Source organism: Ranitomeya imitator, chromosome 8 (assembly GCF_032444005.1).
Source record: "Ranitomeya imitator isolate aRanImi1 chromosome 8, aRanImi1.pri, whole genome shotgun sequence".
NCBI lineage: Eukaryota > Metazoa > Chordata > Amphibia > Anura > Dendrobatidae > Ranitomeya > Ranitomeya imitator.
This window is the reverse complement of record NC_091289.1, coordinates 161,413,946-161,436,490: the sequence shown is the minus strand read 5'-3', so window position 1 is coordinate 161,436,490 and position 22,545 is coordinate 161,413,946. Positions and strand designations below refer to the sequence as shown.

Below are 22,545 nucleotides of genomic sequence, written 5' to 3'. Positions count from 1 at the left end.
ACGTGACAGACCCCGAAATGTAAGTACCGTATATACTCGAGTATAAGCCGAGATTTTCAGCCCATTTTTTGGGGCTGTAAGTCCCCCTCTCGGCTTATACTCGAGTCATATACCGGGAGGTCGGCAGGGGAGGGGGAGCGGGGGCTGTGTAGTTATACTTACCTGCTGCGGCGCGGTCCCTGCAGTCCCTGGCTTCCCCGGCGCTGCAGATTCTTCCTGTACTGAGTGGTCACATGGCACCGCTCATTACAGAAATGAATAGGCGGCTCCACCTCCCATAGGGGAGGAGCCACATATTCATTGCTGTAAATGATCGGTAACTGACCGCTCAATTACAGGAAGAAGCTGCAGTGCCGGGGAAGCCAGGGACTGCAGGGACCACACCAGGAGCAGGTAAGTATACGGGGAGCGCAGCGCTGCGCGATATTTACCTGCTCCTCGTTCCGGTGCGGCTCCGTCTGCAGCGTCCTCTAGCAGTGACGCTCAGGTTAGAGGGCGCGGTGACGTAGTCAGTGCGCGCCCTCTGCTGAGCGTCAGTGCTGGAGATGGAGCCGCACGAGGAGCAGGTAAATATTGAAAGCGCCGGCGTCCTGAGCGAAGAGAGGCGAGTATGTGATTTTTTTTTTCTTTATTGCAGCACCAGCAGCATTCTATATGACACAGCTTTATAAGGAGCATCTATGGGGCCATAATCAACGGTGCAGAGCAATATATATGGGGCACAGCTTTATAAGGAGCATCTATGGGGCCATAATCAACGGTGCAGAGCAATATATATGGGGCACAGCTTTATAAGGAGCATCTATGGGGCCATAATGAGCGGTGCAGAGCAATATATATGGGGCACAGCTTTATAAGGAGCATCTATGGGGCCATAATGAGCGGTGCAGAGCAATATATATGGGGCACAGCTTTATAAGGAGCATCTATGGGGCCATAATGAGCGGTGCAGAGCAATATATATGGGGCACAGCTTTATAAGGAGCATCTATGGGGCCATAATCAACGGTGCAGAGCATTATATATGGGGCCCAGCTTTATAAGGAGCATCTATGGGGCCATAATGAACGGTATAGAGCATTCCATATGGCACAGCTTTATGTGGAGCATCTATGGGGCCATAATGAACGGTGCAGAGCATTATATATAGCACAGTTGTATATGGAGCATCTATGGGGCAATAATGAACGGTATGGAGCATCTATTTTTATTTTTGAAATTTACCAGTAGCTGCTGCATTTCCTACCCTAGGCTTATACTCGAGTCAATAAGTTTTCCCAGTTTTTTGTGGCAAAATTAGGGGGGTCGGCTTATACTCGAGTATATACGGTATGTACTGTTTGTTTTTTTTAACCTTTACAATGGTAACCAGGGTAAACATCGGGTTACTAAGCGCGGCCCTGCGCTTAGTAACCCAATGTTTACCCTGGTTACCCGGGGACTTCGGCATCGTTGGTCGCTGGAGAGCTGTCTGTGTGACAGCTCTCCAGCGACCACACAACGACCTAAACAGCGACGCTGCAGCGATCGGCATCGTTGTCCATATCGCTGCAGCGTCGTTAAATGTGACGGTACCTTTAGGCCTAGATAAACTACAGAAAATACACCTTATTGGTTGGGAATGTTTGTGCTATTGCTTCAGACTAAAGGAAAGAATTTACAGTACGAAATTATACTTCACTTATCCTACAGCAGCATCAATGGGGACATAGCAATTAACCATCCTTTGGGTGCATACTGTAAACCACACACAGTGGAACCACTGAGCATAAGGCCGAGTCTCCAGAACCTTGGATGTCCAGTGTATAATTTCCCACAAAGCTAGGGCCCAAACTCCATGAGGCTGTGCTGAACATCTGTTCAATAGGTATGCAGCTTCTTTCTGCCCATGATGTGGACATAGCCCTAGTTGAGTGGGCTTTCATGGTCTGTGGCGCTTGACAGCCTGCTTGCTCATAGCAAATAGTGATAGTCTGTATCAACCATCTGAATAGAGAGACTTTTGATTCTGATTCTTTCTCAAAGAACAGGGGTCAGAAGGCAAAGAAGAGATGTTCCGACTTCCTGTACCGCTTTGTGCGGATTCCATATGCCTTTAGAGCTCTGACAACATCCAGGGAATGCAGAATTCTCTCTTCATTGGAAGAGGGATCCAGATAAAAAAAAAACCTTGCAGCTCTATTTATGGGTTTATATTTGAGAAAAGAAAGGTACATTAGAGGTAAAAGTGTTTTTAACAGGACTTGATCCTGTAGAAATATAAGATAAGGCTCTCTTGAAGCCAGAGCCTGGATCTCGCTTACTCTCCTTGTAGACGTCACAGCCAAAATAAACCAGGTCTTGAAGGATATACATTTATATCCACCAACTCCAGAGGTAGTTGCGTCAAGCTTTGCAGAGGCCAAAGGAGGAAGGAGGCTTAGCGCTCCCTAACCCTTGGGTATATTTTTTAAAGAGGTTTTTCACCCTTTTGGATATAAGCTTTTTTGATTTACAATTTGCTATTTACTGCTGTAGCTTTTTTGGATCTTGATAACCCTTGGCACCTTTCCATATTGGTCAGGCCAATTTCATTTTGCACTACGTGTCCCCATAGTTTTATCATTTTGTTGTGGTTTGTAAATTTTAGACACACATTTTAAATTTGATCTCAATAAAAAGTGTTGAAATTTTAAGGCAATAGCTTTTTCTCTCCTTTTTGATGAATAAGCCATAATGAGTCACCAGATAAGGGATGATGGGAAGTTTCCAATACATTCCCCTGTTCAACCATCAGAGGTGTGAACCATGTCCTCTTCGGTCAATAAGGGCATATTAATATCATCGAGGCATGCTCTCTCTTGATCTTCTGCAAGACTCTGGGAATCATAAGAATAAGCAGAAATACATATGATAGTGGGAACCGGCTTGGTATTGATGGAGCGTCCAGTGCCCAAGGGCTGTCGCTCTTGTAGATGGAGAAAAAACGACCTAACTTCGTATTATATCGGGTAGCAGTCAAGTCAATCTGAGAGCTCCCCCATAATTTCATAATTTGAAGGAAAATGCTTTGGGTCAAAGATCACTCCTCTGGAAGGACTAGATCGCAACTTAGCTGTACATATCAAGGGGAAATGTGGATATGCCATCAACAGTTTCAGTCGGGTCTCTGACTAGATAAATAACAGTGCCACCTCCACTGAAAATGGTATGCTTCTTGTGCCTCCATGGTGGTTTATACACTGCGTGCAGAATTATTAGGCAAGTTGTATTTTAGAGGATTATTTTTATTACTGATCAACAACTATGTTCTCAATCAACCCAAAAGACTCGTAAATATCAAAGCTTAATATTTTTGGAAGTTGGAGTGGGTTATTTTTAGATTTGGCTATCTTAGGAGGATATCTGTTTGTGCAAGTAACTATTACTGTGTAGAATTATTAGGCAACTTAATAAAAACCAAATATATCCCCATCTCACTATTCACCAGGTAAACCAATATAACTAAGCAAAATTTAGAAATAAACATTTCTAACATGCAAAAACAAAACCCCCAAAACTAGTGACCAATATAGCCACCTTTATGATGACACTAACAGCCTTCCATCCATAGATTCTCTCAGTTGCTTGATCGGTTTACGATCAACATTGCGTGCAGCAGCCACCACAGCCTCCCAGACACTGTTCCGAAAGGTGTACTGTTTTCCCTCCCTGTAGATCTCACATTTTATGAGGGACCACAGGTTCTCTATGGGGTTCAGATCAGGTGAACAAGGGGGCCATGTCATTATTCTTTCTTGAGACCTTTACTGGCCAGCCACACTATGGAGTAGTTGGAGGCATCTGATGGAGCATTGTCCTGCATGAAAATCATGTTTTTATTGAACGATACCGACTTCTTCCTGTACCACTGCTTGAAGAAGTCTTCCAGAAACTGGCAGTAAGTCTGGGAGTTGAGCTTCACTCCATCCTCAGCCCGAAAAGGTCCCACAAGTTCATCTTTGATGATACCAGCCCATTCCAGTACCCCACCTCCACCTTGCTGGCGTCTGAGTTGGAGTGGAGGTCTCTGCCCTTTACTGATCCAGCCTCTGACCCATCAAGAGTCACTCATTTCATCAGTCCATAAAACCTTTGAAAAGTCAGTCTTAAGATATTTCTTGACCCAGTCATGACATTTTATCTTATGTTTCTGGTACAAAGGTGGTCGTTTTTCAGCCTTCCTTACCTTGGCCATGTCTCTGAGTATCACACACCTTGTGCTTTTTGTTACTCCAGTAACGTTGCAGCTCTGAAATATGGCACAACTGGTGGCAAATGGCATCTTGGCAGCTTCACGCTTGATTTTCCTCAATTCATGGGCAGTTATTTTGCGCCTTTTTTGTACAACACGCTTCTTGCGACCCTGTTTGCTATTTGCCATGAAACGCTTGATTGTTCGGGGATCACGCTTCAAAAGTTTGGCAATTTCAAGACTGCTGCATCCCTCTGAAACACGTCTCACAATTTTGAACTTTTCAGAGCCCATCAAATTTCTCTTCTGACCCATTTTGCCAAAGAAAAGGAAGTTGTCTAATAATTAAGCACACCTTATATAGGGTTTTGATGTCATTAGACAACACCCCTCCTCATTACAGAGATGCACATCACCTGATTTACTTAATTTGTAGTTGGCTCTCAAGCCTGAACAGCTTGGAGTAGGACAACATGTATAAAAAGTATAATGTGATCCAAAAAACAACTTGCCTAATAATTCAGCACACAGTGTATAGGATACTGTCATCTGATTGTTGGACCTGATCCTTATGGCTTTCCTTTGGATGGTTGGACAAAAGTGAAAGGGCACCCTGAACTGCTCTCATCTCTCTGAGGCTGGAAGACAGGAGTTCTTTCTAGGAGACCCTAACCCACTCAGTCTCTTGCCCTTAATGTGGGCATCCTGTGCATCATGTGGAGATTATCTGCAGAAGAGCAGAGAAAATGGAACTCTGAAGAGATTATTATTATTATTTATTGTTATAGTGCCATTTATTCCATGGCGCTTTACATGTAAGGAGGGGTATACATAATAAAAACAAGTACAATAATCTTAAACAAAATACAAGTCATAACTGGTACAGGAGGAGAGAGGACCCTGCCCGTGAAGGCTCACAATCTACAAGGGATGGGTGAGAATACAGTAGGCGAGGGTAGAGCTAGTCATGCAGCGGTTTGGTCGATCGGTGGTTACTGCAGGTTATAGGCTTGTCGGAATTGTCACGGATCCCTACTCCGTGGTGTCACTTATTCGTCACGTGCCCACTCCCACACGTGACTTGGGGTTGTGCCTGCAAGGGTTAATCTATCTCCCCACTCTCAGTCCAGCATTCAACCTGTAATGGGAGCATAAATCACACACCGACCCAGGCCACACACCCGCTCATACACGCTGCCACCACTCACCGAATACACGGGCGATGAGTCCCAGAAATAATAATACTAATAAAAATATGTCTATCGCTCATAAGGCTCACACACCTTAGGCTATGGATTCCTTTAGAACATTCAAGGTTCAACTTGTTAAAGTTTTTATACTTTAATAACAAAAGGTTCAATGCTTACAATATGAAAAAGGGATAAAAATCTGACAATAAAAAGACATACAACTTATGCAAAACAGTATAAAAATAAAGAGGAGAAACTTACAGAAATAATCTAACTGGTAGTTGCTTTCTGCTCCCTGAGGGTAGGATGATGTAGATTGCATCACACCAGCTTCTCAGGCTGCCCCCATCATGTGAACACAATTCTCTGTCTGCAGCCTAAATTTATAACTTTGGTCTGGAGGTCAGGTTTCTAGACCGGCCCCTCAGGATAATATCATAATTGCTGGCTTGTTGATTGGCCACGGCCCTGCTACTAATGAATATATTATGTTTCTCTTGAGACACTTGTGAAAAGGTTCTCCGGAATAGATTCCCTCAGGCCGCAATTAGCATCTCCCCTCCAAGACCTAGGAGGTGCCAAATGTTACTTTTCTTCTTGGCCCTAGCCAGACCTCCTGGTGAGATATGGAGACAATTTCTACTAGTCCCAAGGAAGTACCTATTAACACCTAGGTGCGACTGCCTTCAGGACAGATGTTACATTATCACTAGTCGCACATATAACCCTAGACATATGTCACTACACACATATAGATAGATATATATATATATATATACACATGTATATATATATATATATAGATTTATAGATATATATATATATAGATTTATATATATATATATATATATATATATCTATATCTATCTATCTATATATATATATATATCTATCTATATACATATTTCACCACACCTCCCTCCTTATGAACGTGCATGGGGGTTGACTTACAGGTCAGCTCCCGAGCACATGTCTGGTTCTGCCTCATCTTGGCGAGAAAGGCCATCAGCATTGCCATGATCAACTCTCTTCTTGTGCTGAATTGTGAAATCATATTGCTGAAGTTTTAAACTCCATCTAAGCAATTTCCCATTGTCCCCAACTACTCTGTTGAGCCAACTCAATGGGTTATGATCTGTGATAACGGTGAAGTTGCGTCCATAGAGGTATGGTTGCAGCTTCTGCAAGAGATGAGATGTGGATGAGAAAACTCATCATGGGGTCTGGACAAGATGAAGAAAAGAAACAGAACGAAGTCAGAGACTACGTCATCTATAAGGTACCTGGATGTAAATGTTATTTGTGAAACTAATTCTCATGTTTTAATTTATGTTAGGAGCATTAAAGGGGTTCCAGGTTTGTGATGAGTCTGCATTCTATGTGACTGCAAACTTCTGAATTCTCACAGTGCACCCTGCACGCTGTCAGGATTCTCTCGTGTCGGCAATTTACATACATGCGATCAAGTGCTGACTAGACATGTGTGGCCTCACTCAATGAAAATGAACAGAGCGAGGCCGGGCACGTCTAGTCGGAATGTGGTCAGAAATATACAAATCGCATACTTGTGCAGACATGACCACATGCAAGGGAGAATCCTAAAAGTATGCAGTGTATTCTTTGTGAGAATTCAGAAGCCTGCAATGTCAGGATTCAGCTCTGCAGGATCCAGTAGTCATCACATGGACACTTCACTCACACGCGACTTTCATACTTATGGTCCTGTGACATCGAGCTTCTCTTCTGCTTCTCTCAGTTGTTCACTGAACATTGAGAGCATTTGGGAGAGCAGCTCGTCGGTACATGACTAAGTGTGCAAATCGCGTATGTCCTTTGTGGGAGTGGGGGTGCCAAACTAAATTCTTGCCCTGGGTGCCAAAAATCCTAGATACATCTCTGCCGCTTACAAGACAAGCTCTGCTTGAGGAAGGCTTCTGCTCTGAATCCTGCTGATTCAGGCTACTTGGCTCTTAAATGAAGGACCCCATCTATATCTCACTGTTTTGGGAAGTGTCTTTCCTTCCTTGTTAAATAGATACTCCATTAGCAGGTATATATAGATGGAAGACAATTTAAACTAATTGATTTCACCTGTCCTTTTTTCCTGGAGGATAAAATCCCCATTGGTGTTGCTGCTGTAAGACGACAAGGAAAAAAAATTTGACCTGTAACTTTTTTTTTATTTATCTATCAATGGAGTTGCGTGACCACTTGTTTCTTTCCATTGCAAAATCACATTTTTATTAATACCATTTTAGGTTTAACAGTTTGATCACTTATTACTACGTGAAAGGTGCGACAAACCAAAAATTGAATAAAAATTTCTGTAGTTTAGAATTTTTTTCCTTTTCTTCATTGTGTTTAGTGTACAGGATAAATTTATATTTTGGTACATATGTCCTTCTTTGGTGCAGCAATACCAAATACATATTTTTTAAATTAAGTTTTAGACTGGGAAAATGGAGGCAATTGGAATTGTTATATTTGTTTCACAATATATACTTCAATATTGCAGTGTACAGTAAACTTGATGTTCTCCTGTGCTCAGCTCCTGATCCTGCACTCTATACAAAGGAACCCGATAAAGTCTGAACTATTATCTTTTCCACACAATGCTAAATACGCGACATATCAGGTTGGGACAATGTATAGCAGAATAACAGCAGGTAAGGATCTGATTTTCAGAATGACATTGTAGGCTCTTACTTGAGAAATCGCAGCCAACATCTTTTAACTGTTACCAAAGAACCAAAATCAGGATAGAAAACTTGAACTTCCTCAGAGCTGATGACCGCATGGATGATCACCCTGTACCACCACACATCGTCATCTACACTAAGCGCATAGATTTCACCGACATCGACGTGTTCGTCAGGCACAACATAACGGGTGGACACATATTCATTTGAATAACAGAATCTAAAATAAATAAATATGTATTATATATGGAAATGTAATTTGATTATAGCATATGTGGAATTACATTTATATAGAAAATCTATATATATTTTTAAAGGGAACTTGACAGCTGATACAGGCATCTTTCCAGCCAGGTATGTTATACTCTGAAATGCTACTGCATTTCAGAGTATAACATACACTTAAAAACGGCCAGGGACTATTACACATGGGCGACTAGTCCAGTTATCCAATAAGCCAGTCCAAGGAAGCTTCTCCTTCCCCACTCCACTATAAACACATGGGAGAGACCCATCACTCAAGGGGAGCCGAGCAGGAAGAAGCTGCCGTGGACCTACTTTTTTGTCCTAATCACCCGAGCCGCATGGTACGTGGTCGGATGTATGTTTCTATCTGAAATCAAGCCTCATTTAGGCAAGTAAACCATAACTGGCTGAAATGATGCAGCCAGTGTGACACATGATGCCCATTGCCATATCCAAGGTGTGACCGTACAAGAAATCTATAAAAGGGTAATATTAGATAGGGATCAAACCTTTTTATCTCTTTTTTTTCATATACCCTACTATCTGCTTTAACAACTGCTGCTTGACATTGGGTCCTGCTGCTATACAACTTGAGCTCAGTAACAGAGCCTGCTCTATACAGTGTGCAGGTCGGCTGTTTTCCAATGCTGGCACCCAAAAATAACTGATGCAATCAGACCTAGTTCATCAATAACATAAGTGCAGAGAACCCCCTTTAATGTTAATACTGATCAGTGTATCACCGACTTACATCGAGTGGACGAAAATCAATTAAATCACAATAAAATGGCAGTATACTAAACTATGAGCAGCAAAAATCAGATCCTGGCTGCAGCTAGGTATATTTTTCTCTGAAATGCCTCTATGTTATACAGAAAACAAAGCTTAGAGATCAAAACTAGTCCACCGCCACCCTCAGCCAGATTTTTCCAAAGCCACACCAGGTGACTGATGAGAAAAAGGAGATGTGTTCCAGATTCTTTGAATCCACAAATTTATTAGAAATTACTTCCGAATGCAGCGGGGAGAAAATTATCTTTATTCTCCCCAACGGCATTCTGTTTCAGTTATGGAGGGGGGAGTCGCTGTAACGGTGCCCCTGGCCCTGACTTATACTTGCTCTACATTGCGGCCAGCTGTAAGTCAGCGGCTGCTCTGTATTCTCAGAGCTGTGACTGAACCATCAGTGCCCCCCCCCCCCCCCGCCTCCATGACTGACAAACAAATGCTGGCAGGGAGAATAAAGATAATTTTCTCCCTGCTGCATGCAGGTGCAGGACAGCATCGTAACGCTAATGACAGCCAATACGTCTTTTAACTGACCTGAGATGTAAGAGAATAGTCTCCCCATACAGGTGACAATCCAGCAGCTGTCGGCTGTACACTATAGCTGACAACTTGCTGTGTCAGCCACGATCAGTGTTTGCACCGTCCAAATCTGTTGAACCCCTTAGATGCTGCTGTCAATAGTGACTACATCATATAAATGGTTAACAGTGTGTGGGGGCTTCCTCTTTATGCCCATCGGCACCTAGAGATCATGATTGTGTGGTCCTGATGTTTGTCATGGCAATTCACAACCAAATAGCGGCCTTAGAGTTTGACGGCTGTAGTATTCTGTTCAGAAGTTAGCGGCATTCAGGTGGTAAAAATACACATTTTCATTTCTGTCATACCTCTTTGCATTAATTCCTGTAAAGCTCCTGTAAAGCAGTTTTCAATATGTCAGGGGGTGCTGTTTTTAAAATGGTATCATGTTTGGGGGTTTCCCAATATACGAGACCCCTAAAGTCACTTCAAACATGGATAGGTCTCTAAAAAATTTTTTTTGTAAATTTCCTTGAAAAAAATGAAAAATTGCTGCTACATTTTTAAACCTCCTAAAATGCTAACAAAATAAAATATCATTTTACAAATGGTGCTGATGTAAAGCCGACATGAGGGAAATGTTATTTATTAATGGTTTGCTGTGGTATGACCATCTGGATTAAAGGGATAATCATTCACATTTTGAAAATTGCAAATTTTTTAACATTTTTCTCACATTTTTGATATTTTTTTTATAAATAAAACACAAAACATATTGACCTAAATTTACCATTACCATAAAGTATAAGGTGTCACGAAAAACAATCTCAAAATCACTGGGATTTGTTGAAGCTTTGCAGAGTTACTACCACATAAAGTGACACTAGTCAGATTTCAAAAATTTGGCTCTAAGGGGTCACTAAGGGGTTAAATTGCAGATTAACAGCATTATTTCTGGTGACAGGTTCCCTTTAAGTTCTTTCTTACCTCATTTCTAGCATCATGTCTTCCAGCTTCTTAGAAGTGTCCTTACTAGAACACCGGATGTAGAAGTTACTTGGAGAAGCCACATTCTCCACATGGACCGCAATCATAAAGTCACGTTTCATACGAGGTAAACTGTGAAGCTTTTGGTTTCTGACAGCATCAGGCGGGATCTCATGTTGAGAGACGGATACTGGAATATCCAAAGGGTCCCACTGACAAGAAAACAAATGATTATACTCCGTAATGGACTGTACCTTGCGAAAAATAGTATCTCCTAAACCAAAATTGTATGGAGGTCCGAAAGCATTATTTTCTGGAGGTTGGTTTAGTGGAGTGCCTTACGGCAGAAGAAATGGCAAGTATGGATATATGTACCACAAAAATCAGTTATCTATTCTAATATTAGCACTTACCATCTGTCTTGCCAAATTATGGAAACCGTGCAATTAAACAATTATACTAAAGCATGGGACCCCTCATAGTGGATTTGTATTATACCTCCCTATTATGCCATATTAGTCCTTACAAAGGGTTGCCTCCAGCTAGGGGCCTCCATTTTGCTTTTGCTCTTGAGGACATACTCTGCACGTATTGCAGAGGTCTGGATGGACGCACCACTTCACAACAATTATTTCATTATAACAAACCCCATTTGTTGTTGTCCACTACTAGGACAAACCCTTCGGCCCTGATAAAATGATAAAGCTGGTGCCGGCTCCAATCCAGTGGTGCCAGCTACAATCCAGTGGAGTCGGCACTCAACATCCTAGGGCTGTGATCCGGTGGCATGTCAGTGTCTCCACCTTCAGACAACCTGAACATGAAGAGGAGGTCCGGGCTGCGGCTGATCTCTGGCTTCATCTCCATGTTCAATTTATAAGAAGGTGGAGATAGTGAAGCCAGCGCTGATTGGGCGCCGGAGTCACAACACCGTATCACAGCCCTGGGGATAGAGAGTGCAGACACTGCGGGAACAGTGCTGGCACGGCAGGAGAGTAAAGGCTTTATTATTTTATCGGGGTTGTTCTAGTAGGGGACAACCCCTTTAACGTGGGGCTTAAAAACAGGGCTGTGGAGTCGGAGTCATGGAAACTGAGGAGTTGGAGGTTTGGCTTACCGACTCCACAGACCTGCTTAAAAGCACAGAACTATGTTCACTGTATTTACTATACAAATATATACACTGGCGCTCCACCAAAAGGAATATGGATGTAGAAAAAAACTGAAAAAGGCTGCTGGTGATTGAACAGGCTCTGTGCGAATTTCCTGTTTGTACGCTAAAGCTTAAAATAAAAAAAAAATGGAAAAGTGATCAGCGCGCTAAATATAGTTAAAGGAATAAACACTTTAGATTTTAAATGGATTGATAATGTACTTACTTATGCAGACCTGGTGATGAGTGTATCCACTACGTGTGGGATGTATGGCTATATGGGTGAGTCTGATGAGTAGTATATTTGTACTACCCCGACTAGATTTTAGTACCTGTAATATATTAAACCAGTTAGGTTCAGGTTTGATCTGTATTTGAATATTCTACGTATTGATGCACTTACTTACTGTACCAGTAGAATAGTAGACTAGACTGTAGGTCCACCGTAAGAAGGCAGTGGAGACTAGTATTTGTTAAATATATTGGTTCAGACGGTAGAATATGTTATTGGTCCATCGTGGATAGTCCAGATGATCCAGTGTTTATTAAAAACCAGTAATGGATGCATATATATTGACTTATTGACCTAAAATGCCCTGCTTCAAGGGACTATGCTGGTTCACTTACTTGATCCTATGTGGATTCAATAAAGTATGGAAGATTTCAAATGGGTAGCCTCACGGACCGAAGCACACTGTACCACCAACACTTCTACAAGGTACCTTCATTTTGGCTTATATTATAGCCATATGTATTGAATATAAGTCCTAATCTTATCATAGTCAACTAAACCAAGTGTGGCAATTATCAATACTAATAGTCATAACTACATCACATCCAGTGCACCAATCAAGAAGACCGTTTGAAATCTTCCTTTAACTGATAAGTAAGTACGGTACATTATCAGTCCATTTACAATCTAAAGTGTTTATTCCTTAAACTGTATTTAGTGCGGTGATCGCTGTTCCACTATTCCATTTTTTTCATTTTAAGCTTTAGCGCACAAACAGGAAATTCGCACAGAGCCTGTTCAAAACACTATTAACATGCAGATATGGAGTTAATCTGTAGTTTAATAGTGTTCTAAAGCTGCAGCTGTGCGGATTAAAAGCCACACTGCCAGGAAGAAAAACTGTATTCCTCCGCGCAGCCTCGGGCTTTCAGTCATAAAGGCACGGCTTTGGTCGCTGTTCAGCGCATAGTAAGGGCCTGCTGTAATGTAACCACTCCCTGGCACTGACTGACAGCCAGAGCATTTCAGAAAAAATACAATCGTGCATTCCCGGTCTTTTCGATCTGTGATTGGACAAAATGATCTCTTGCTCTACCAATCGTCGTTTTCATTCTTTTCATTTTTTTTCTTTTTTAAGTAATTTTTTGTAGGTTTCCAACAGAGCTCAACTTCTTAATAAAAGAGCTTGCAATAACTTTGCAGTAGAGAGCAAAGACACAAACACAGCTGTGTTTTTTGCCTTTTGCTGTCAGATCAACAATGTGAGACTGCAAATGCTGCAGTGTTGATGATTATGGCACAGGATTATCTTCTGCCATATGCACCAACAGAGAAGTATTTACAGTTTCACATCACATATCTGTGTGTTGCAGGCAACAAACACAGCTCCACTTACGTCTCAGCTCTGCCGAGTTGTTACAAGCTCTTACAGAAACTAGTTAAAGGGACTCTGTCACCTGAATTTGGCGGGACTGGTTTTGGGTCATATGGGCGGAGTTTTCGGGTGTTTGATTCACCCTTTCCTTACCCGCTGGCTGCAATATTGGATTGAAGTTCATTCTCTGTCTTCCATAGTACACGCCTGCGCAAAGCAATCTTGCCTTGCAGCCAGCATGCAGCCAGCTGGTAAGGAAAGGGTTAATCAAACACCCGAAAACTCCGCCCATATGACCCAAAACCAGTCCCTCCAAATTCAGGTGACAGGTTCCCTTTAATGATGTAAAAACCCAAGCAGCTATACTGATAAAAATTACGCAAGTTATTAATGCTTAACCTGCGTTTTCAAATGAGAAAGCAGAGCATGCCTCAGTAAAACTTCTCTGACAAATATCTCCTAAATAACAAAAGGTTCAGGCACTGAAACTTAAAATAATAAATTATTATTATTTATATAACACAAACAATTCACAGAAGATATGTACAGCCAAAAATATAAATGAAGAAATTAAAATTAGAATACCTGCACATTGAATGTTTTTAAAGCACCAATTTGATATAGGAAAGATATATATCTTGATACAGTGTTAGCCAGTAGATAGAAAAATGTTTCAAATTGAGAGTCCTCAGTGGTTGATACCTTTTAATGGCTAACTGAAAAGTCGTATTACTTACCGATAATCATTATCGGATAATGCTCTTTTATAGAGTCCACGACAGCATCCACATGAGAGAGGGGATCCGCCCATAGGAACAGGAAACCTACAGAATAAAAGGAGGCGGTCCTCCTCTCCTCTTCAGTTTGGTTTTCAGAGTACGAGAGGAACTGCAAAGTGTTAGTTCAATTCTTATCAGATAATGCTAATAACTTAAAAATACTTTATACAAGAAGCCATTAGTGGGTGATCTTCGGAAACTATATAACACTAGGAAGGGTAGTGAGTGGTTGCTGTCGTGGACTCCCTAAAAGAGTATTACCGGTAAGTAATCAGGCTTTTTACCCTTTGTCACAACAGCACCCACATGAGAGACTTACAGAGAACAGTCACCTGGGCGGGATTACCGTGCTAAGGACAGCTCTACCAAAAGCTAAGTCAGAAGATGTGGATAGATCAAGTCTATATTGGTTATAGAAAGTGGAAGGCGTTGACCTGGTTGCAGCCTTCGGCTAGTTTCACATTTGCGTTAGAATCCGCAGCGTTTAATCCGCAAACGCAAATTAAGGAAAAACCGCTTTGAAACACGTACAAACACAGCGTTTTTTTAGACGCATACGTGAATGCATGCGTTTAAAAAACGTGGCATTTTCACGCTTTTCCATGCGTGTGTTTTTTGTATGCATGGTGAAATATTTAACAGAAACAAAATCTAGATAAACAGACACCGCCAATGGGACTACAGTGGGCGTGTATTATGGGATATCTACAAATAGACCCTTGGACTGCTGAAATCTTCAGTTTGCTACTGTATCCTGTGTCATGATGGATCTTCGCATGGAGAGCTTTTATTTCAACCTGGATTTAAGTATCAGGCTGTTTCTTGCCTGTGCGTTTGCTTGGGAGCAACAAAGAAATAGAGAACGACAGAGAAGGACAAGGCGTAGGCGTTTTTGGAGACACTCCATTATTGAACTCTGGGAGAGCTGTGGAGCCTACCACACGCTATATGGCGAGCTTAATGCCAACCCGGACAAAATCCCGGAATATACCAGGATGTCTCAAGACTCTTTCCGGGAATTGCTTGGCCGTGTCCAAGGAGCCATCCAGAGACAGGACACCCAGCTTCGTAGAGCGATTCCAGCAGAGGAACGTCTCTGGGTTACATGAAGGTACGTAATAATGCTAAACAAATGCCAGTCAAAATTATTATTGGTCTGCCATGTATTTGTATTTTCCTTTAGGTCTTTAGCTAAAAACCACCATAAATGGAATTGATTGTAAATTTATTTTTTTATTCTTATTTCTGGCAACCGGAGAGAGCTTATCCCTCCACTTTCAGTACCGGTTTGGAATTTCCACCCTGTCTGGAATAGTTGCGGACACCTGCCGGGCTTTGTGGAATGTTCTCTGAGAGGAGTTTATACCCCTACCCACAGAGGACATGTGGATTGAAATTGCTGAAAAATTCTGGAGTGTGTGTGATTTCCCCAACTGTTTGAGAGCGGTGGATGGAAAGCATATACACATTATCAAACCAGCCAGAACTGGATCGGAGTACTTCAACTACAAAAAATATTTTTCAGTTGTGCTCATGGCAATAGCAGATGCGGACTGTCGCTTCATCGCCGTGGACATTGGTGCTTTTGGCAGTGGGAATGACTCACAGACTTTCAAGTACTCTGATATGAGCTGAAGTGTGTATGGAAGAAATTTAAAATTTTCCACTGCCACGACCTCTCCCCAACACTCAAGGCCCACCGATGCCATTTGTTCTGGTTGGTGATGAGGCCTTTCAGATGTGTGAAAACCTACTGAAGCCATAATCCAGTCGGGACTTCAACCACACTAAAAGGATTTGTAACTACAGACTGACCAGGGCCCGAAGAACAGTGGAGTGCACCTTTGGGATTCTGGTCTCAAAATGGCGCGTTCTTGCGACATCAATTAATCTAAAAATGGAGACAGTGGTCAAACCCTGTGTGGTTCTCCACAATTACATAATGGCTAAGGAGCAACCCAACATTGAACTGGATGAACCTGTTGCAAGCCCATTGCCAGATTACCAGCATCACCTGCTGCGGTCAACAGTTGAAGTGGGCCACATGCGGGACCAATTTGCTGCCTATTTTGATTCTCATATTGGACGTGTGGCATGGCAAGACAATATTGTGTAAAATTTCCTGTTGGGTTTTGGCCTGTACCAGTTATGTTATGTTTAAATGTTAATAATATTTTTTGTTAATAAGATTTGTGTTTTGCTATCTTGACCGAGTCTCCTATGTATTTCCTCTAAAAACCACTTATGTTGATAGTGGAAAGGTAGCTGACGTCATTACGTTTAGATTCTGCTCTGCAGTATCTATTGGACACAGGTTGAATAGAAGATGGAGGTATAATAAAAAGCAGATCTACACTCATCAAGTCAGGTGTCAGAAATAATGTATTCATGAGGCAAAAATAACAGCCTCATGAATTCACAATTTCTGACACCTGTCCAGGTGAGTATAGTTATGCCTTGTATGACCTACATCGTCTCTTCGGGTTGTGTTAAATAGATTACGTACACTGAAGAAAAAAATGGAGGTTATACAAGGCAGTTCTCTACTCACCAGGTCAGGTGTCATATATAATGAGTTCATGACGCAGAGTTTTGTGCATCATGAACTCACTATTTATGGCACATGACCTGTTGAGTATAGTTCTGCTTTGTATTACCGCCATTTTCTCTTCAGTCTGCGACACAGATCAGACTGAAGAGATTATGGAGAAAATACAAGTAATTTTGGTTTTTTTTGGCCACCTCATAGCTCTATACCAAACAGGCAAAGGTGCAGTGTTCTACTTAATAACTACTGGAGTTATGAGTTGGCCAAAAAATAAAGCGTGAAGCGCAGTTTTTTTCAGTGCACGGTGTGTGTTGCCGGCGGCGAAATACACAATTAACCAAACATTATTGGGGCAAAAAACATTATTATTTATTTTTTAACAAACAAATTAAATTAACTACGCCTCCTTGGGGTAGAGTGACGGAAATAGGGTGTGTGTAGCTGTGAGGCCTGGCTTAATGTGGACGACGCAGGGGGTGGCAGGAGAAGGGGAAATTAAAGTAGAGGGGTCTGGGAGTTCGGGGATGGGGCTTGATGCCGAGAGGGCAGAGACACACTGGAAGGGTGAGACAAACCAGACATTACAGACACATTGGGAGGTGAGAGGAGAGGAATTGAGATCATCCTTTGTGTTTTATTTTGTTTCCCTTTTTGGGAACGGCGCTGCGGTCTGGGGAGCCTCGGTGGGCTAATTTGTTGCGGCCTGGTCGTGGTGGCCGACCTGTCAGGTCCGTGTGCCGCTGCATGGTTGTGGTGGTGGGGAAGGCCATGCCAGGGTCCGGGTGCTGCTGCTGCATCCTGGTGGTGGTGAAAGCAATTCCAGGGTCCGGGTAATGCTGCTGCTTCATGCTGGTGGTAAAAAGCATGCTAGGATCCTGGTGCTGCTTCATGCTGGTGCTGAAAAGCATGCCAGGATCCTGGTACTGCTGCATGCTGATGCTGAAAAGCATGCCAGGATCCAGGGGCTGCTGCAGCTGGGACCTGGCGATGGTGGCCGACCTGTCCTGATCCGGGTGCTGCTGCATGGTGGTGGCAGTGGAGGAGGTCCAAGCAGGAGCAGCAGTTGTCATGGTGGTGGTGGTGGGCTGTCCAACAGCACTCGGCATAGTGGTGGTGCTGTAGTGGTGTCCGGCAGTGCTTGGAATGGAGGTGGCCATGCAGTGGTATGCAGCAGAGCTCGGCATTGAGGTCAAGTGTGACAGTGTTGGCACAGGTGGATACGCCGCCACTGTCTGCTGAAAATACAGACTCTGCTGCATAGCCTGCACATAAGCAGCATTGCAGGCCTGCATGACACTAAGCTGGAGATCAAGAGTAAGGTGTTCCGACATGCCCTGTTCAATTTGATTAAAAAAGTGATGTGCTGGCCTCTGGAGGTCGGCTTTCACTTGGTCAAGGCTTTTGGTGACCTCCTGAATACGTGTATTCATATGACTAATGGCAGTATCCAGTCGGTCACCCATCGCCTTGAGTCCATCATGAAAGACCGAGCTCAAGTGCAAACACTAGGGCATGAGTGACCTGTCCGAGGCCCTCTGCCGCTGACGTGAAGAGCCCCCCCCCCCCCCTAAAAAAAAAAGGGGCAGAGGACTGGGAAAGGGGAACACCTGATGGACCAGCTTCCTGGTCTCCAGTTTGTTTGGCAGGCCCACTTGCTGCAGCACTGCTGGATGGCTGGGGCGGGTCCATGGCTGTCTTATGAAGGACTGCTCCAGAACTAGGGTCAAGAGTGCTGCTCCATGTGCTGTGAAAAAAGAAGAAAAAAAACAAAACACATTACTACCAAACATTTACAAAAGTTAAGCGCCAACTCCTGTGGAATAGAAACATACAGATTAAGGCAATACAACACAACCTAATACACCACAAAAATTTGTACATTCTCTGGGCAATGACCAGTCTCAAAAATGCCAGAATGCGGTGGTATTTATATTTTCTGATCCTTGCTCCAGAACCACTAGGAACTCGGCTCTCTTGACGAAGGTCCTTGTTGAAGCGATCCATCGTCAAACGCCAACGTGTTTTGACTTTGAGCACTGTTGAAAAAACAAAAAAGAATGGTTAGACAATGGACTTTTGGCCGTGATCACACAACTGTATGTGATGAGAGAAACTCCCGACCGTGAACCCGCTGCTCCTGCTCAGCCTCTGCCGCAGTGGAAGAAGTGCTCTAAAAAAAGGAAAAAAAAAATTGTCACATGTGTAGATGTGACAGTGAATACTTACCAATCTGAGAAGGTGAGTACTCACTTCACTGACATGTTCGGCTTGTGCAGGCCCAGGACGTTGCTACTCCTCAGAAGAGGCTGACATTCTGATGCTTGCAGAAAGAAAAGAAAAAAATGGCAGAACTTATGACAGAGACAGAAAATAGAAAATAAAGACATTGGCTTTGATACTCACATTGTTCAGAGTGTTGATTCTTCCCAGGTTCCTGCGTCTGTCTGCTCTTGTTCCCAGTCTGCTGAGTTATGGACTGCAAATGCCCACTCCCTCCTTTTATCAGTTTGAATGTGGGGGGTGGCTAATCAGTGTCTAGACGTTTTCCTGTGGTGCAACGCATGCGTTCACAAACGCAAGCAAACGCATGTGCTTGCGAATGCATGCGTTCACGCAGACAGCAATGTGCTTTTTTGCCGCATTCCTTCCGCTAACAACCGCATACATTTCTAGGTGGCATTTTGACGCCTCTAAAATTACTACATGTAGCGTTTACCGTGTCAAACCGCAGACGACGAAACGACACATGCATCGTCTAACGCGGCAAAACACAACCGATCGCAGACACATGCGTCACTAATATTAAAGATAGGAATACACGACGCATGCGGATAATTGCGGCACAAACGCTGCGGACACAACTGCAAATGTGAAACCAGCCTTACATATCAAGTCAATTGGCACGTCTGCTTTTTCAGCCCAAGAGGATGCCATGGTCTGTGCAGAATGTGCTTTATTTCCTTCCGGAGGACTCTCGCCTTTTGACGAATAGGCCAGACAGATAGCTTCTCTGATCCATCGGGACAAGGTAGCTTTTGTGACTCTATGTCCTTTCTTGTGGCCCTGAAAGGACACAAACAGAGCCCTACTCTGCCTCCAGGGGCGAGTTCTCGCTATATAGGTCAGGAAGGCTCTTTTTACATCTAAAAGTATGGAACTTTTCTTCCTCTGGGCCTGAGGGAGTATCAAAGAAGGTAGGAAGAAATATCTCTTGTGACCTATGGTAACTAGATGCGACTTTAGGAAGGTATGATGGGTCTGGTTTGAGTACTATCCGGTCTTGGAATACTAACAAAAAAGGGAGATCTATGGAGACAGCTTGAATGTCACTGACTTATGGCTGATGTCAAAGCTCCTAGTAGAGCTACCTTATATGACATTAAGGGGATAGATTCTAATGGCTCAAACGGGAAATTAGTTTAAGCTTCAAGAACCAGATTCAAATCCCATGGTGGTAAATGTGGATCGGCCAACTTCGCTCACATGCCTTAATGAATCTTGCGACCCATTTATCTCCTGCTATATTACATCCATAAAGAGCCCCCAACGCTGAAATCTGGACCTTAAGGCCATGTTCACACTATGCGGTTTTTACTGCGGAACCGCGGCGATTTTGCCGCTGCGGGTCCGCAGCTGTTTTCCATGCAGGGTACAGTACAATGTTACCCTATGGAAAACAGAAACCGCAGTGCACATGATGCGGAAAAACCCGAAAAAAACCGTGCTGAATTGCTGCGGAAAAAAAGAAGGACCATGTCACTTCTTTGTGCAGAATCGCGATTCTGCACCCATAGAAATGCATTGATCCGCTTACTTCCGCATGGGGCTGTGCACACCATGCGGGAAGTAAGCGGATAATGTGCGGGTTATACCCGGGGTGGAGGAGAGGAGACTCTCCTCCAGGCCCCGGGAACCATATTTGTATTAAAAAAAAAAGAATTAAAATAAAAAATCATGATATACTCACCTCTGAAGTCTCAGCGCTGCACGCGGCCGTCTGGTCTCAGGTTCGCTATGCGACCAGGACCTTCGGTGACGTCGCGGTCACATGACCGTGACGTCACCGAAGGTCCTGGTCGCACAGCATCTTTGGAACCGGACCGCCGCCTGCAGCGCCCAGGAGATCGGGACGTCAGAGGGTGAGTATATCATCATGATTTTATTATTTTTAACACTACTATTGATGCTGCATATGCAGCATCAATAGTAGGGGTAAATCCCGCAGCGGAACCCGCAGCGGAACCCGCAGGACAAACCGCGATAAATCTGCAGGGATAACCGCAGCGGGTTTGCCCTGCAGATTTATCAAATCCGCTGCGGGAGAGCCCGCAGGATAAAAAGGAATGTGTGAATGTGGCCTTAAAGTGCTCACTGATAAACCCAGCTCTCGACCTTTTTGGAAAAATTCTAGGATGGGTAAAATTGGGACTTCTCTAGATAAAGCTTCCGTATGGAAGTTTAGAAATTTTCTCCACACTCTTCTATATATTAACCCCTTTACCCCCAAGGGTGGTTTGCACGTTATGGACCGGGCCAATTTTTACAATTCTGACCACTGTCCCTTTATGAGGTTATAACTCTGGAACGCTTCAACGGATCCCGGTGATTCTGACATTGTTTTTTCGTGACATATTGTACTTCATGATAGTGGTAAAATTTCTTTGATATTACCTGCGTTTATTTGTGAAAAAAACGGAAATTTGGCGAAAATTTTGAAAATTTCGCAATTTTCCAACTTTGAATTTTTATGCAATTAAATGACAGAGATATGTCACACAAAATACTTAATAAGTAACATTTCCCACATGTCTACTTTACATCAGCACAATTTTGGAACCAAAATATTTTTTTGTTAGGGAGTTATAAGGGTTAAAAGTTGACCAGCAATTTCTCATTTTTACAACACCATTTTATTTTAGGGACCACATCTCATTTGAAGTCATTTTGAGGGGTCTATATGATAGAAAATACCCAAGTGTGACACCATTCTAAAAACTGCACCCCTCAAGGTTCTCAAAACCACATTCAAGAAGTTTATTAACCCTTCACAGGAATTTTTGGAATGCTTAAATAAAAGTGAACATTTAACTTTTTTCACAAAAAATTTACTTCAGCTCCAATTTGTTTTATTTTACCAAGGGTTAAAGGAGAAAATGGACCCCAAACGTTGTTGTACAATTTGTTCTGAGTACGCCGATACCCCATAAGTGGAGGTACACCACTGTTTGGGCGCATGACAGAGCTTGGAAGTGAAGGAGCGCCATTTGACTTTTCAATGCAAAATTGACTGGAATTGAGATGGGACGCCATGTTGCGTTTGGAGAGCCACTGATGTGCCTAAACATTGAAACCCCCCACAAGTGACACCATTTTGGAAAGTAGACCCCCTAAGGAACTTATCTAGAGGTGTGGTGAGCACTTTGACCCACCAAGTGCTTCACAGAAGTTTATAATGCAGAACCGTAAAAATAAAAAATAATTTTTTTTCACAAAAATTATCTTTTCGCCCCCAATTTTTTATTTTCCCAATGGTAAGAGAAGAAAATGGAACCAATTTGTCCTGAGTACGCTGATACCCCATATGTGGGGGTACACCACTGTTTGGGCGCATGGGGGAGCTCGGAAGAGAAGGAGCGCAGTTTGACTTTTCAATGCAAAATTCACAGGAATAGAGATGAGACGCCATGTTGTGTTTGGAGAGCCACTGATGTGCCTAAACACTGAAACCCCCCACATGTGACCCCATTTTGGAAAGTAGACCCCCTAAGGAACTTATCTAGATGTGTCGTGAGCACTGTGACCCACTAAGAGCTTC

At 42.9% G+C, this 22,545-nt stretch overlaps 1 protein-coding gene across 1 annotated transcript in view; it reads right to left on the bottom strand.

Annotated features, from left to right (window-relative positions):
- TDRD5 (tudor domain containing 5) overlaps positions 1-22,545 on the bottom strand; it is a 119,732-nt gene that overhangs the window by 31,966 nt on the left and 65,221 nt on the right. Inside the window, exons 9-10 of the mRNA XM_069737701.1 lie at positions 10,644-10,855; positions 8,110-8,322 (exon numbers count right to left, since the gene is read on the bottom strand). Coding sequence (XP_069593802.1) covers positions 8,110-8,322; positions 10,644-10,855 — 425 coding nt within the window. The remainder of the gene's footprint in view (positions 1-8,109; positions 8,323-10,643; positions 10,856-22,545) is intronic.